Below are 17,981 nucleotides of genomic sequence, written 5' to 3' on the forward strand. Positions count from 1 at the left end.
CTCGTTGTCTCTGGTGATTATTGTCACAACAAGGCACAGGGCTATCAAAATAAAATAAAAATCCAAGAAAACACCTGTGCGACCTTGGTGCGTCATGGCAGAGGAAGAAGATCCCATGTATGTATTAAACTAAACGTTACACGCTTTCCACAGCAGCAGCAGCAGCATGTTATACACGTCATTGCTGGCTTCTTTTTTTTTGTGTACCGACATCAGGTGCGAAACGCACAAATGTGCGCAGGAGGATAGATATGGATACAGATAAACCCCACCCTCTCCCACTCCTCCTCCTGCTGATGGCAAAACTCCCGGATCTCGTGATGGCAGAAAAAAAATAGTAATATTTTATTATTATTCTCATCATTACACCCGCATCTCATACAACAACTCTTTTTACAGTGTGGATGCAAACAACGCTGATTTTTTTTTCCCGAAGAATAAGTAGAGGAAAAACGCTTGTGTGTGTGCGTGTATTTGGCATGAGGAGAGAAAAGAAGCCAATGTCATTTAAGCTGATAAACTACCAAGACAAACATATGCCACGGCTCTGTTGACACATCCGTTCTTAGTAACCCACACCGCAACTGGACGAGTTATTATTATTGTTATCATTTGACCGTACGCCACGTTTTTTTTTTGTTGGCTTTTTAATTTCCCGTCGAGTTGATTCCACTCTCTCCGGTTGGGAGCTTGGACAGCTATGGTCTAGTCTCGAGTATGTATCCCCGGTCGGATTATCATGTTGCACATGAATATGGAAGCGTTCTCGAAGTTGTTTAGGTCCAAGTCGAAGAACGTCGTCAAGAGGTCGGCGTCGTCGCCCGCTAAAACCAAAGATGAGAAATGGGGACGTTCGGATGTGTCGTTCAGCCGCGAGAGCAAAGTCGACGATCTTGAGAGGCTGTCCTGCGATGTCACACCGGTGAGAGATGGTTCTTCTCCGGATGGTGTTGGTCAAGATGTTGACCACCAAGGAAGGCCTGTCGCTTCGGGGGGTTCGTATCCGGATGACATGTTCGCGAGGACTCTGGACGGGTGGAATCCGGAGACTTGCGTCCGTCTCCTGAGGATGCCCAGCGTCCAGAATTACTCGGGACTGAGGAAACTGATCGCGGAGAGCAGTGACGAATGGATCAGGGAGTTTCTGGATATGAAGGGACTCGTCGTGCTGTTCGAATCCGTGGACAGGCTGACCAGTCGCAGTGGCGGACGGAAGATGGAAAAGACTCTGCTGACCCTGCAGTGCGTCAGTTGCCTCAAGGCTGTCGAATACTCGAGGTTCGCCCTGGATTACATATCTGGGAACGAAGAATACGCCGGAGTGTTTGCTGAAGGTAAGTATTATTTATTGATAAATCCGTTTTTAATAATGCTTTAGTGTTTCTCAACGTGTGCGTCGCGGCTCCTAAGGGCGTCGCCAACCTTTGTTAGGGTTGTCACAGTGAGCTGGAAATATCGATTTCTGTGACTATTTATGCTTTGAAGTAATTCCTCTACAAGTGGAAATATCTTCTAAACTGTTCTGGGGAGCCGCAGATGAACCACGAATTGGGGAAAAGGGAGCCTCGGATGACTAAAGTTTGAGAACCGTTGCTTTACACTATTTCAATATTTCATTTAGTGCTGTCCATGTGTTTTCAGGGCCGTCTTAAAAGCATCGTGGTCTTCCCAGGGCAAGTGATATTCAGGAGAGCTCGTGCTAGGCTGAAATTACCAGACTGATAGTTAACTCTTCACGCCAGTGTTTTTCCAACCTATAGTTCTTGAACCCCCCGGGGGGCGGGGTCCATGAGCACTTTGTAAGGGGCCCGCGGGATCATTTTCATTTACTACCATTGCAATGAATGACAAATACATTTGTGCTGTGAAATTGCAATTTATTCAATTTTTTACATGGACATGCAAATTATAAAAAAAATGCATTTTACATTTTGTTGGAGGGGTGTCAAATTGTCCTTCTGTGTGACGAGCGAAAAACATGTTAGTGAACAAAGCCTATTTTTGGAGATAGCTGGGCTCGTCATTGCCGAAATAAGAGGGTTTTAAAGAAGTGAGATACCTCGGAAATACAAGGCATCAAGTTAGACGAGATATCTCGTCATTGCTGCTGAGAGGGTTAAAACATTTGCTGTTGAAAATAATAGTGTCAAATCTTATAATCACATCAAGGTTTCCTGTGTACTCTATGCCATGCCTCGGTGAGCCCATGTGTTCATACGGCATTATGGTTTCTCATGAAGTTTTATCATATGTCTTTGATACGGGGGCACATATGCCAGGGGTCTTCAACCTTTCAGATTCGGCTGGCCAAATTAAAACTTCCCACGAAGCCCGTGGGCCACCAACTCATGTAATTCCGTTTCATCTGGGGCCCCGAATTAAACAGAGACAAAAATAATTGAAGACGTCGTTTTTTTATTCTGAAATTACTTCTTTTATTAATTACCAATTTTGGTTAGCTCTGAAATAATTTTTTCACTAATTCTGAATAGTTTTTGATTAATTACCGATTAAATTAATTAATTTTGGGGTTGAAGTCGCTTCAAATGATTCTGTAATTATTTATTTCTGTAATTCTGAAATTATTTTTCCTTCTCAACTTGAAATTATTCTTTTCAATAATCATGCAATTATTCTTTTACTGATCATGAAGTAATTCCTATCAAAAATCACAAAATTATTTCATTGACTTATACGTTTTTTTTTTCACTAATTCTAAAATTATTTTTTTCAATAAAAAATTCTGAATTTTCATCAATTTCTTCTGGGATTATTTTTTTCATTTTTCCTGGAATTATTTATTCCATTAATTCCAAAATTATCTCTATAATTAATTCTAAAATTAGTCGGTTTTCCATCACTTTCTAAAAATGGTCTGCGTGGGCCACGACGAAAAGCTCCGAGGTGTTGAAGACCCCTGACATATGGTATTGTGTTTTGCTGTTTGTTTCAGTCTATATCGAGCCAGTATGTCCTGATGGGTGGGCCAACTGGCCGAGGCTCACGGGTTCGTGGGAGGGGGCTCAAATTATCGTTAATATTTTTATTGACTCACTGGGTGAAGGCATCGCATTCACGAAAGAAATGGATTTTTCTTGTCAATTAAAGTCTTTTATTGTTTCAAAACAAGATGGCTGAGCCTAACTCAAAGTACAACAGTTAATAAATTGGCGAAAGCTTATTGAATTCACGAAGCTCCTCCGTGGAGCTATAATTAGTTAAAGGTGAGTGTGTCCTGTGCTTGGGCATGGCCGTCTTTAACGCATACGTCTCTATTATCTCATGGTCCAGGGCTTTGCGGTAATGAAATTCGTTATTATGGTTTTTACGAGAGTATGCGTGTGAATTAGTAGCAGGCACTTTCAACAATAGTTAGAGCCTCAATAACATCACTATGCCGTGGGGTCCATGGTGCTCTTTAAGACGGCCCTGGCCTCTGTTGATGAATTTACCCTTTGTTTCAGTCATAGGCTGCACCGAAATTGATATTTTCCCGGGTGACAAATAACATTTTTGTTTATACTTCTGCCCCCCCCCCCCCACCCGTGATTACTTTCTCACCGGGCCCTTGAATCTAGTACTTGCGGTCCTGTTGGCTAGGAACAACAGAAGCTGCGTCTCCAATGTCGTGATATTGCATCGTCATCCTCATGTTAATTTCTGTCACATCATTCGATATGATCTGACGCTAGTTCCGCCATTTCATGATGTTGATTAATCACGTTTTTCGTTGAATATGTTGTTGGTGATCACAAAAAAAACCCCAAAATAATGGGCATTGATAAATTCAATTCAGTTCGTTTATTTGCTCACGGGGAATATTTTTCCTTCTAGACCATGATTTTTTTGTTTGTCCCGACTTTGACGTCACAATCCGATAGTTTACTCCAGGGAAACAAAAATATGCAAATATAGTCGTGTTTGTGTAACTATATAGGATGACGAAATGGCTTTTTGGATCATACTCATAAAACGTAGTAGTATCATTTCTGCTGTCAATTCTTAAGTTTTCCCTAAACGGCTTAAGTCCAGGGACGGGTTTTGGGGGTCTAAACTAGGGAAGTGCACGAGGTGTCAGTCACCGATCCAGCAACGGCAGAGTCAACACCTTCTAGAGCAGAAGGTCTGCTTTAGAAGGTGTTGGCAGAGTGCAGCAGGTCCGCATACACGTTTTACAACCAATCCACAACCAGTTCTAGGAGCGCAAGTTCTTATAACCGTCTCATTTGCATGTTTCTACCGAAGTCGCTCGTACCAGCGCCGCCTACCGGCTGTTTTAATGAGTTTTTTTTTTCTTGTCTTAAAGTTCCCGTGACCTAACGATGCTAACTCTGCAAACCGTTTTTTATTTCTGTTATTTTTCCGGTTTTTATTCATTTTTAAAGTTTCTACGGCCTTTTTGCCCACCATATACAAAAAGCTAATTTTGAAAAATCAAATTGGAAATTTTCCCATAAATTCGAAATTTACTGATTACGAAAGTTCGAGATTTCGTATAGTACGAGGTGCTGGAATTACTTCTCTAAATCCTCAATCTTACTGTTTTCGCCAAGAATGCGTTTTGTTTCATCCCTACAAATGTGAGCAATTTTAAGAGGACTTTCCAGGCATTTGTCCCTATGCTGTGGGGCTTCGGCGGATCCCCAGAGGCTAGAATTTTTCACAGGCTCCTCTTTAGTAAATTTAGTAGTGTGAAAAAAGAAATCATTTTCTCTTTTTAGTTGAGTTAATCGACTCTATCGATCCGATTAGAATTCGATTCAAGTTTGTAATTTAGCTTGATTTGTTTAACGAAACCACTTTTTGATGTCTTAAATTAGGTTCCTATACGTAATATTTTCCCCCATAGACAACGCTTACACTCATACTTTTTCACCTCACATCGAACTCAAATTTCCCTCAGCCAAAATTCCAAATTTCCAATTGAAGATCACAGCTTGTAAGGAGCCGCACACGTCACAGAGCGAACAAGGGCGCATTAATAAGACGCCCGTTACCTCCTACAAAGTTCCATTTCAGTCAGCCAGTCAGACATAACATTTTAGATAAGTGATCATATTTAAATCCATTTGAATCAATGTCGACATTGGGGAAATACATGTCGATTTAATGAAAATTGTGGTGATACAGAAATTTCAGTTTCAAATCGAGTTCGATGGGCATTTACGAAGACAGAACCAAAATTTATTGTCTCTACAGTGAATGCAACAGTTTTCGTATACTCCGTATATATTTTAGACATTTTTTTAGCCACTTTGTTGGGTAGTTTGTCTGTTGTGGCCTTTTTATTTGGGAGGAGCATCAGTCCCTCTCCTAAGTACTGTCCAGCAAGAGTTTCTAGGAAAGAAGCAACAGTATTAAGATTGGAAGTAGTTTCGAAATCAGTTGATTAACCTAAAATAACTGATTTAAATGACAAGATCCAAGTGAAGAAACTGCAAGATTTGACAAATAAAATCTTAAATTGCTTCATTCATGCCTTGCCCTTCATACAGCCTTGGTTTCTTAATTTGTCCTCATATGTACTGTATTTGTTTAAAATTAACGATGAAATGAATAAAAAACATTTTTACAGCGGCAGTTAATATTATAAAGTTGCGAAAAATATATATGCCATCAAATTCGATTAATCGATCAAAATTTTTTGATTAACCAGTTAAAAATTTTAATCGATTCCCAGCCCTCATGAAAATACGTACAATATTATACAGTCGAATCCCGTTGTAAGAATTCCGCGTATATAACGAACACTTTTCGAAACTCCCAGATAAGTTTACATAGGAAAAATGTAAAAACCTTGAATTCCCTTATAGAGAAATTTCGTGATAACGAAGTGATTTCTCCGGTCTCTTGGAATTCGTTATAACAGGACTCGACTGTATCATCGCTAAATTTTTGATTATCAGTATCATGGCAATAAAAATCTTTCAATTACCACTTTTGTCAAAATCGGCGACTGACACCTCGAGCACATCCCAAGCTCATGGGAATCGGTCGATTGTCCTCAGTCCAATGTCCGTGGTTGTAGGTGATGGCGGGGGTGAAACTTCTCAAATATGTTATTTAAGTAACCAGTAATCATGTGTAAAAAAAAGTATGCGCGATTTGGTTAAAATATTTGAAAAATGGTCAAAAATGTGTGTGTTGATGCACCTACCAAAAAAATTTTTTTTACTAGCGTCCTCTGCTGTTGACTTGAGACATTAATTTCTGAATCGATGCATACTATAGGAATATGTTTATAACTTCTTTGGAGAAATTTATGTAGTAAGTTATTATTTTGAGATAATAATTACAATTGATCTCAATCATAGAGAAATTTGATGCTATCAAATTTGGTAAAAATCCTTTATTCATTCATTTTGCCGCTGTGGTGGTCGAGTGGTTATGGTGACGGACTCGCGATGCGAGGATCCGGGTTCGAACCCCACAGTGGTGGTCGGCTGAAGTTGGTTTTCTGTGGTTCCCAACTTCAAGGCGCAAATGCGAGCCGATCTCCCCGTTAAAATGTCTCGCCACAGAGAGCAACAGTCCTACAAAGATAAATCATTCAATCATAACACTTCACTCATAGTTAGAAAAACTGGTGGCACTACACATAACAAGCATTACAGAGAAACAAAAAACTTCACGTCAGGTTTCACTACACGCACACGCACATTCCCGCATGTACCGATTCGTTGGGGGTTCGGCGGCGGCGGCGGCGGGGTGTGGGCGGGTGCATGTGTGGTGTAGCAGTAGTAGGTAGGGCTCGGGGATCCATGATGTTCTTAAGTCAGCCACCTCGTTGGGCAATTTGCCTGTTGTGGCGTTGTATTTGTATTTGTTGCGGTGGACAAATTTTACTAGGCAGTTTCAGTTTCGGTGATTATGTGTGCAAAGCACCCCCCCAGGGCCGTCATTTCAACTTTTTCCAGGGTGGGGTAGGGGACAAAGAACATGTGTGCATATAAACTAAAGAGCCAAAAAAACTGGTACAGGCATGTGTATGCAAATACAGAGATATGGAACCAATCAGAGTACGGCGCTGCGGCCGACAACGCCTATATAACACAACAAGTGTCTGGCATAGTTGTTAGATCGGTTACTGCTGCTACAATGGCAGGTTATCGAGATTTAAGTGAGTTTGAACGTGGTGTTATAGTCGGCGCACGAGAGATGGGACATAGCATCTCCGAGGTAGCGATGAAATTTGGATGTTCACGTACGACCATTTCACGAGTGTACCGTGAATATCGGGAATCCGGTAAAAAATTAAATCTACGACGTCGCTGCGGCCGGAAAAAGATCATGCAAGAACGGGACCAACGACGACTGACGAGAATCATTAAACGTGACAGACGTGCAACCCTTCCGCAAATTGCTGCAGATTTCAATGCCGGGCCATCAACAAGTGTCAGCGTGCGAACCATTCAACGAAACATCATCGATATGGGCTTTCGGAGCCGAAGGCCCACTCGTGTACCCTTGATGACTGCACGACACAAAGCTTTACGCCTCGCCTGGGCCCGACAACACCGACATAGGACTATTGAGGACTGGAAACACGTTGCCTGGTCTGAGGAGTCTCGGTTCCAATTGCTTCGAGCTGATGGACGTGTACGGGTATGGAGACAACCTCATGAATCCATGGACCCTACATGTCAACAGGGGACTGTTCAAGCTGGTGGAGGCTCTGTGATGGTATGGGGCGTGTGCAGTTGGCGTGATATGGGGCCCCTGATACGTCTAGATACGACTCTGACAGGTGACAGGTACGTAAGCATCCTGTCTGATCACCTGCACCCATTCATGTCCATTGTGCATTCCGACGGACTTGGACAATTTCAGCAGGACAATGCGACACCCCACACGTCCAGAATTGCTACAAAGTGGCTCCAGGAACACTCTTCTGACTTTACACACTTCCGCTGGCCACCTAAATCCCCAGACATGAACATTATTGAACATATCGGGGATGCGTTGCAACGTGCTGTTCAGAAGAGATCTCCACCCCCTCTTACTCCTACTGATTTATGGACAGCCCTGCAGGATTCATGGTGTCAATTATCTCCAGCACTACTTCGGACATTAGTCGAGTCCATGCCACGTCGTGTTGCGGCACTTCTGCGGGCTCGCGGGGGCCCTACATGATATTAGGCAGGTTTACCAGTTTTTTTGGCTCTTCAGTGTATATATATATTTGTATATATGTTTTCCATTTTCAATGTTTTTTCAAAAGCCACCCCCCCCCCCGACGCCCCAAATGACAGGCCTGCAAAGCACTGAGCTATAAGGAAAGCTTAACTATATAGCTCTATATAACTTAATAGTGTAAAGATAAATTAGTTTCGTTTTATATAGCGCCATCTATCCTTGACTTTAGATACTTCTTGATTTTGAACTTTTAAATTTCTGTCGCATTCTTTCACTTTCTGTCGGTTTTTTTAATTTACAGAATACTTGATCATTTTGATTAGTTGTGCCGTCTTATAAAATAATCGAATAAAGTGAAACATCGGATGTGATACGATGTTCTGCCTTTATGAGCCTTAACCATTGAAATAACGTTTTAAAACTTGGTGTCCGTTGTAATATGTTTCGTAGTGCTTATTCGCTATGTTTTCAATGTAGGAAGCATGGCTGGGCATATCTATTGCTCGAACTGGGAGGGGGGGGGGGATGTTAAATGGTTAGTTTTTGCTGAGGTATGAAGAGGTTCAAATTAAAGTATGTATAGTATCAATTTTTTCCTCGTGCTCACTGCAAACGAACTTCATACCCACAGAAGATTAATATAACCGACTATGTTTTGTATGGTATATGGTAGACCTCCGAGAAATGATTTATGTTAAGAAATCGGGGGGGGGGGGGTGAGGGGGGAAAATGAGAAGACAAACGACTTGTCTGTCTGGAATTGAAGTGAGGGCAATCAGCTCATTTTTCCAGACAAACTATCCAGTGTGAGGGCAATCGACCTACACCTCTCAGAACGCGGCTAGTTTTCTGAGGAACGGTGGGCGCGGGTCACCTCTCAGATATACAGTAAAACTTCTCTTTTGCCGTCACCGGACAAAAAAAATTCGTCCGTAAAAGAGGGGTGACCAATAAATGGGGGTTTGAAATGCACACTTTTATTATATAAGGGGAAATTATTATTTGGCCGTAAAATAGAGGTGACCGCATCTGAGGGGAGGGGGTGCCAGTTAAGAGGGGATTTACTGTATATGCAACTACCTTCAACGCTCATTATAACGACCGACAAGCCTCAAATTTTTTCCTATCGGTGACCGCAAAAGAGGGGTTTTACTGTACCTACCGCCTAAAACGTTTTAAGCCGAGTTCATCTGTACAAATAATTATAAATGTTTCTTGGAAAGATTAATTTTTTCCCTTTATGTCTCTGGTTTTGCAACCAAGCTATTGGATCTCGTAAGTGACAGAGCCTGGTCATGATCGGTCTGTTCTGTTCTGAACAAATAATAATTATTTTAAATTATTTTAATGAATGTTAACTTTTTATTTTTTCCCAGTTCTCGGATCAGAGAACTCTCTAGTCAAGAAGCAGCTGTTCGAGTTCATGGCAGCTCTCAGCATTTACTCCCAGAAGGGCCACCAACTAATACTAGACGCACTCGAATCTTACAAAGTAAGTTTATATCTACGCTGTATAAATGAATACGTATATTTTTCAAATATATCGCCCGAATTTGACTTGATGGAGGCCCTGGGCAAAAGAGGTATTGGGGGCCCATCCCTAGACTGTTCGAAGAGGTTTGGCACGTCAGCAAATACAGCACATGTTGTTTGTAAACCCATAAAAGAAAGATACGCACTATTTCAAATGAGATATGTAATGCGAAATTCTTCTTGAAATATCTTGCAATAAATGTTTTTTCGCACTCTCATATGAGCAAAATCATTGATAATGTTATAAAAATCTAATTTTTGAGTTTCCTCAGGTTCAATACACAAGAAAGCTAAAGAGATGACAGTTTTTCTTGTTAAAGATTTTATGCTTTTTAATAAGAAGAATGATCTTTCTCTAGAATAGTTTGATATTTGTGATGTTAATGATGATTCAATACTGCCTCAATATTTGGAGAAACGCCTCTTCTAAACCTCTAGTCATATTTTGTAACATTGTGTCACCAATCTGAACCAAGGATGAAAATTAAGTGTTCTCAAGATCAGATGCATAAAGTTTTGCATTGCGAATGTATAGAATCTTCATGAAGATTTCATATTGATCAAACATGCAAACTTTCTTGTCATCATTTCATAGATAATTTTTACGGTCAAAACGATGTGGAATTGAGGAATTGAACAAAAGGCCGTGACACATTGAAACATTAGGTGCATCTCGTGCATGCTGTATAAAGTCTATAACTGATTGGTATATAAAATTAAAATTGATATTTAGTAGGGTTTGCTAATAAAGGGCACTTTTGGGAATAGCATGATGCGATTTAGGGAAAATTTTTTGATTTTCCAAAATTTTACCAAATAAAATTTAGAAAAATTTGAATAAAATATATTCTATTATAAATTTGGGCTCTCTTTAAAACATCGGGCCCGGGGCAAATGCCCATCTTGCCCATGCGAAAATCGGGCTCTGGTGAGCTGGTGAGAAGACACTGTTTTCCTACAATATATTCGGAAAACTGGCTGTATTTGTATTGTCTTATAGAAGATGTGAGCATTCCATGTTGATCAAACATGCAAACTTTCTTATCATCATTTCATAAATCATTTTACGAAGAGGTGTGAAATTTAGGAATCGGCCAATAAGAGACTGTGACACATTAAAACCTATTTTTGTCATGGAGTTAATATTGGAATAGGTAAATGTGCTGTGTAAAGTCTATTACTAATTGGTATAATATTGAAATTGATATTTAATAGGGTTTGCTATTAATGGGAAAATGGACATAGTATGATGCGATTTAAGGAAAATTCTTTGATTTTTCCAAAATTTTACCAAATGAAATTTATAAAAGTTTGAGTAAAATATATAGTATATATTATAAATTTGGCCCCTTAAAACATTGGGCCCATATTGCTTATGCGGAAATCGAGTCCTGCAAGTACATACGGTTAAAATGACATTAAAGATTCTGCGCTGCAATTTTAGAAATTTCTTGAAAAAACGCCATGAAAACGGAAGCAAAAGCGACAAAAAAATATGTCATTATATCCGAGATCGGTTGCTTTATAAGCAAGGTTCATTAACATTATCCTCTGTGATAATCGGCCCGGATAGCACATTATTTACGTTATAGCCGAGTTTAACTATATTGTAATCAAGACTTGAACCTTAAGACACACACATACACTGAGAGTGCAAACACCCCTGTGCTGTGCACGAGCGGCAATCATTGAACCAAGCTTTAATATGTACGTTTCTGTTCAGACTTGTTAATTCTCGACTAACAATTATACGTGACTCCTATGAACAGATTATTCCTCGCGCAGTATTTGCTTTTCTCTCTGGCGATAGACGTCACGGGGGTAGAGAAAAAAAATAGTCATAATGCATATAATATCCACGCGTATTCTCTCATACGCACCTGTGCCACGGCAAACATATGGCCGTTAACGTCAAAGGTCAGGAAAAAGTTTGCTTTGTATGTATGGAAGGTGAATTTGTTCGTTTGTGAAAGATTATTTGCTGACGGTTACACGAAAGTAGAAAACAAAATGAGAAACGATTAATTTTTTCTTTCGTAGGGTGACCATATGACCCGCATTTCACGAGAAAGACTACCGAAATAATTTTGTACTGGGTATAGAGCAGGGCTGAGCGAATCCCAGGCGCCAGGTGGCCACAGCGACTAAAAAATTGGGAATCGGCGCCTAAAATTTTCTATATCTGGTTGCTAAATTGGGGTCAGGACAACACAATTTTTTTTGTAATTCATATCAGTGTATCTATCGGTATGCAAGAGGAAAATATTACTTTGTTTTTCCTTGAAAAAAAGTTTTTGGCTCGTAAACATTTTTTTCTGGCGACTAAATTTTTTTTGTTATTTATCAATATCTGGTATAGAGTAAACAAATTTAATCCCTTTGCGATTGCTGTCGAAATACTTCGTCCAAATGTCAATGGAATAAATTCAATCCAGTTCTCTGTATTTTCTTTCCTCTCTCTTCTCATCATCGCGAAGCTTTATAGTAGCCATATCAACTGAAGTTGCTTTTTCTTTCCCTCCTTCCTTTCTATACTCCCGTTAGTGATACCCCACCCCTTCTTATTGTCTATCTTTTCACTACAATACATATAAGAACGAAAGGAACACGTAGAGCAGAGGTTTTAAACATTTCTAAACGGTGGACCAAATTGAAACTTCCCGCGAAGCCCGCGAGCCAACAACTCATGTAATATTGCGACATCTTAATAGAAAGGGGCTAATGGAATCCCGAGTTGAACAGGAACAAAAATAATTGAAAACTAATTTATTCTGAAATTATTTTTTTTTATTCATCATCAATTTCGATTAGTTCTGAAATTATTTTTTCACAAATTCTAAAAAGTTTTTTTGTTTAATTACTGATTAAATTAATTGCTAATTAATAAATTTTAATCTGAAATCACTTTAAATGATTGTGCAACTATTTTTAATTGGCAATTTTGTAATTATTTTCCTTCTCAATACATCTTGAAATTATTTCTTTCAATAATCACGCGATTCTTCTTTTATTGATTGCGAAATAATTTCTATCAGAAAATACGAAATTGTTTCCCTCATTTTTTTTTCACTAATTTTGAAATTATTTGTTTCGAAAATTCGAAAATTATTTCTTTCACTAATTCTGAGTTTTCATCAATTTGTTTCGGAATTATTTCTTTCATTAATTCCGGAAATATTTTTTTTCTTTCATACATAATTTCTTTCATTAATTCAAGAATCAATAATTTTTTAATGTTTTTAACCATTTTCTGAAAATGATCGGCGGGCCACGACAAAAAGCTCCGAGGGCCAAATGTGGCCCGCGGGATATGCGTTAAAGCAGCACATCCTAGAGATAGAAGGCCCCCGCACGGCTTGCGATAAACTTCATTCAGACAACCTAGCAAGTTTGCCTCATTTTGAAACAGCATCCTATTTCGTTTCTTCTTATTTTGGCGTAGAATCTTCCTGATTGGCTCACAAATACCGCATAGTGATTGGATGTGGGGCATAGAAATCGCCAATTCTGAGCCCGAGATCATTTCTTTTCCTCACAACAATGATACTGGCACGAGCAGGGAATTTTTTTTTCCCTGAATACTCTAAGGGAAAATGGACTACTTACTGATGTCACAAACAGCGTGCGGAGGCCTCCTATCTTTAGGAGGTGCTGGTTGAAGACTCCTGTCATAAAATGAGGGTGAAAAGGGAAATCTATTGTATACTCTCTTACCTATTATACAGTTTCCCTTTTCTATTTATTGTTTTCCTTTCCTTTTGTTCTATTTTTTTTTCTTTCCCCCTTTCTCTAACGTGCAGTTAGGATAAGGTTACCAGATTTATCGCCGGTTCGTTAAACAGAGATAATCCAAATTTGTTGCCAAAGTCTTATACGCGAAGGAGATAAATGAAGCAATTTCAACTTATTTTTCATGACCAGATGAACCGCTTGAGTGAATATTTCTTCACGGTCTCAACACTACTTTATTTTCTAATTTACTTAAGAGATTGTCTCTGATTGTATACTATGGTGGATGATACTGGTATTGTTTTTTGTTTTTTTTTTCTCGTAGGTCTCCCGTAAACAGAGATACCGATTCGCAGTTCTCTTGTCCGAAATAAAGCAAGCCGAAGTGCTTCCTCACGTTGCCACGGTGCTCGCCCTGATCAACTACATCATACTCGGTGCTCCTGGCTTCAGGTTCCGGACGAGGATACGCAACGAGTTTTTCGGTAACCAAAACAAACGCTCTAGTTTCTGTGGAAAATTAGCATGCAACTATATGTTATGAAATCTTTTCATTTTATCTTATTTTTGGGGGTTTAGGATAGCCAAAAATGCAATATTCTAAATGGTTTTTTTCCCAATCGATATTTTTTTTTAGCCCTGGGTCTTTCAGAGCTTTTGGATTCTCTGAAGCAACTCCAGGACGAGGATATCTCGCTCCAGTGCTCGGTCTTCTCGAAATCCAAAGAAGCGGATGAGGAGCATGCCCAAAGCATCGGCCTCAAATCGTCATCTTCGCATTTCGCCATCTTCCAGTCTATATTAGACAAAGTATGACTTTACTTAAATATTTCCTCATCGGTTAAAATTAAAACTGGAGAAAAAAAAATTGAAACAGAAATTTTTTTTTTGAAAGAATTTCAGTTTTTAAATTATTCATAATGCCCGATTTCCGCACAGGCAACTGGGTCATTTTCCCCATGCCTCCCCCCCCCCCCACAAGGGTAGGAGTGGCAGGGCTACAGCCCGGGGGCAGTACCGTCTTAACGCATGGGGGGCCCACCCGGACACTGCCCGTGGGCGTCAAGGGAGGCCTCGCAAAAATGATATCTGGTTGAAATTTTCGAAAGTACACAGGTCTCACCAGGTGGGTGGGGGAGCTCAGAAAAATTACTTTACCCGGAGGCTCTCAGAATGTTCTTAAGATGGCCCGAGACACGATTCTCGACATTTTTTTATATTTTTCGCTGTATGAATTCGCTATAGAGGAGCCCACCAAATATCCCAGCCTGGAGACTCCATAGCAGGTTGTCGGGGTTGGAGAGAGTGCCATGATTTTCCCAGAATAACAATGGACTTGAGTTATTCCATGTGTTCCTATATCAATCATTTTCTCACATTTCGTGGGGGTCCTATATCCCCCATTGCGTATTCCTCTGCTTTGTTACTACGCCGCACTTCCAGCAAACTTAAATATATGTACATTTTCGCTCCCCCAGCAAAAGATTGTTGTTTACAGTATCTGTGATGGTGACTCACTCTTTCCTGATCCCTATCAATTATTTCTACTCTATGCAGGAGGGCTACCTCTCTGAAAATTCAACCCCGCCCGAGGAACAAAGGTGGCCCTTTTAGAGAGGGTTTTACCGCAGTGCGCTGGCTCGTGTCTCGCTTTACACCTGAGCCGCCCACAGGGGTGTGCGAAAAGTGCGGTCGCACTGGACCCCGTACTTACGGTAATAGTAGTTGTCTTTCATTTCTGAATTTTCAATTCATTCATTGTGTAATTTTCAATTCATTCATTGCGTAATTTTCAATTCATTCATTGTGTAATTTTCAATTCATTCATTGTGTAATTTTCAATTCATTCATTCTGACTTTTCATGGGTGCTGGAATTATCAGTCAATTATTTTTCTTATTTTCGATTCTGAATTCTGATTAGTTCTCAGATAATTTTTTTCCTTAGCTCCTAATTTTAACTGGTTTTGGAATTATTTCGTTCATCAATTTAAAATTTTCTTCAATTTGAAAAATTCTCATTAATTTTTTTAGTTAATTTTCATTTAATTGTGTCGACATTTTTTGGTATGGATATTTTTGATTATTCCTGTATATTTTGCAATAATGTATGAATTTTTGGATATGGATTCCACTCTCCCACAGAATATATGAAATCATCGTTAATGGGCCTCCGAAACTCTTAAGACGCCCCTACCTTGCTGTTATTTTCCCACCGGGTCCCGCGTCTAGTAAGGGCGGCCCTGCTTTACATTACACACACAGCGAGAATTCTTCTTCATAGTTATGTTCGGAAATTCATGGTGTTGCACAGTTTTATCATAGGAAAATGAAAATGTCGGAGAAAAATTTACAAATCTCTCACCCACCCGGAACCTCTCGCGTTACTTGAAGCTATTTTAGGACGTCTTTATCGACGTTCCAAGGTCTGATACATTAAAAAAAAACACAGTGAAAAGGCAGTATAAGATTATACGACGTGCTTACGGATGATTGCGTAGTCGTGAAGAATTCCTTGGCGGATTAAATACGTGCGATGTTACAAAATATCTCAAGGAATGTAGGAAACGCGTATTCAAGCCGAGATAGGCTACGTTGTGTAATAGGCGATTGATTGCGTTTTCGGCCCCATCGTCGGAATATATTTTTTTTATTTTTCCATATGCAGTGGATCTCTTCACTTTTTTTCTTTTTATACAAATACAATGCCACAACAGGCAAAATGCCCAACGAGGTGGCTGAGAAAAAGATGCCCATAAAAATATGGATGTCATATATTTCAAAAATACAGCAACCCAATTAAAAATGCAATTAACAAAAATTATAAACAATATATACACATGATAAAATATTATACAATGCCCATAAAGAATACTTGTGGTTGTCTTCTTCTAAGTATGGATAGCTTCTCGATTTACCCCAACATGTTTATCGTATTTCTTTTTAAACGTGTCAATTGTGTTACAATTTACTACCTCCGGGAGTAAGCTATTCCATTTATTAACAACCCTATTAGAGAAAAATTCCCTGCGACACCATAACCTTGCATTGTCCCTCACCAATCGATACTGGTGTCCCCTTGTAAAAGCAGTCGATTGGCGGTGTACTAAAAGTTCATGGTATCATACTATCCATCCCATTGAAAATTTTGAACACTTCGATCATATCTCCTCGACACCTGCGTTCATCCAATGTAAACATATTCAAAAAATGAAGTCTCTCTTCATAACTCAAGCCCTGTGTTCCAATAAGGACACGCGTAGCTCTTCTCTGCACCCCTTCAACCAAGTCTATGTCCCTCTGTAGGTATGGTCTCCAAAACCTTACACCATACTCCAGTCCAGGACGAACTAAGCCTCGAAAAAGCGGAAGAATAACTTTAAGAGAACGCGAAGAGGCTCTTTTGAAAATGAGACCAAGCATTCTATTCGATTTTTTGACCGCCGCTGAACAATGTTCAGAAAACCTAAGCCGCTCGTCAATGAGAATTCCCAAATCGGTGACCCTAGTTGCATCCGGGATAGTGACACCATTCAACTCGTAAGAGAACCGTGGGTTGTTCGAACCAAAATGAGCGACCATGCACTTATCAACCCTAAACGTCATGCTCCATTCATTTGCCGATGCTGCAATCCTGTTTAGACTGGTCTGGAGCGACTCTCTATCGCTTTGACTCCCGATTACCCCCATTAACTTCACATCACCTGCGAATTTGCTAGTAATCCCATCGATACCCTGATCGAGTTTATCGATAAAAAGTGAAAAAAGTATGGTGCCAAGGACATTTCCTTGAGGAACTCCACTTGTGACGTTTGTCCAATCAGAGAATTCCCCGTTCACCATAACTCGTTGCGACCTATCTCTTAACCACGATTTTATCCAATTCAGCAAGTTGCCCCCAATTCCAATCTCGTGTAAACGCTTCAAAAGTTTACCATGTTGGACCCGATCGAATGCCTTCTGGAAATCAAGGTAAACAACATCTACATTTTTGCTCTTACCCAAAGCCTTAGTCACGTAATCATAGAAGCAAAGGAGGTTAGTTACACATTACTTCCCCTTCCTGAACCCATGCTGATTATCCGACAATACATTATTCTCGCCTATCCACTTCAAAAACTGTCTGTTGATAATTTCCAAAATTTTCGAGAGGGAGCTCGTCAAACTCACTGGACGATAATTGGACACAGCTTCTCTACTACCCTTCTTAAATATCGGAACAACATTAGCAAGTTTCCAATCCTTTGGGACGATACCCTCAGCAACACTACTCCTGTATATCTGTGCGACTGGACCCAACTTTTACTAAGCAATGCCGCCAATATTATTAGTGTGGCACGCCTTTTCTTTTTTCTGAATCTTCGCATCGCTCGTAAATGATTAGAAATGGTTCGATGAGTTAATTCCAAGTTATTCAGCAATCGTTATTCCCAATTATATAGTTTACGGTTGAGTGACACTCGTTTGGAAGAGTATATCCTCCATATCCTCCTCCTCCCACAACCAGCATTTCAATAACGTATACAAACAAGTCTGATTTTAAACATTATTTGACCATAGAACATTAAAAAATATTGCCCTAACG

The 17,981-nt window shown here is 39.7% G+C and overlaps 1 protein-coding gene across 3 annotated transcripts in view; it reads left to right on the forward strand.

Annotated features, from left to right (window-relative positions):
* Positions 1–538: 538 nt before the first annotated feature.
* LOC149069929 (inverted formin-2-like) overlaps positions 539–17,981 on the forward strand; it is a 39,129-nt gene continuing 21,686 nt past the window's right edge. For 2 of the 3 annotated variants that reach the window (XM_089249446.1, XM_089249448.1), the window contains exons 1-4: positions 605–1,334; positions 9,513–9,628; positions 13,724–13,883; positions 14,036–14,208. In XM_089249446.1, coding sequence (XP_089105572.1) covers positions 740–1,334; positions 9,513–9,628; positions 13,724–13,883; positions 14,036–14,208 — 1,044 coding nt within the window. In that variant the 5' untranslated portion in view covers positions 605–739. Of the gene's footprint in view, positions 1,335–9,512; positions 9,629–13,723; positions 13,884–14,035; positions 14,209–17,981 lie in introns of all 3 variants that reach the window. The other variant, XM_089249447.1, reaches the window with a different exon arrangement.

This window comes from Pholcus phalangioides, unplaced genomic scaffold (genome assembly GCF_987345545.1).
Source record: "Pholcus phalangioides strain wild (caught in Gottingen) unplaced genomic scaffold, Ppha-v1.0 ptg000022l_1, whole genome shotgun sequence".
Classification (NCBI taxonomy): Eukaryota; Metazoa; Arthropoda; class Arachnida; order Araneae; family Pholcidae; genus Pholcus; species Pholcus phalangioides.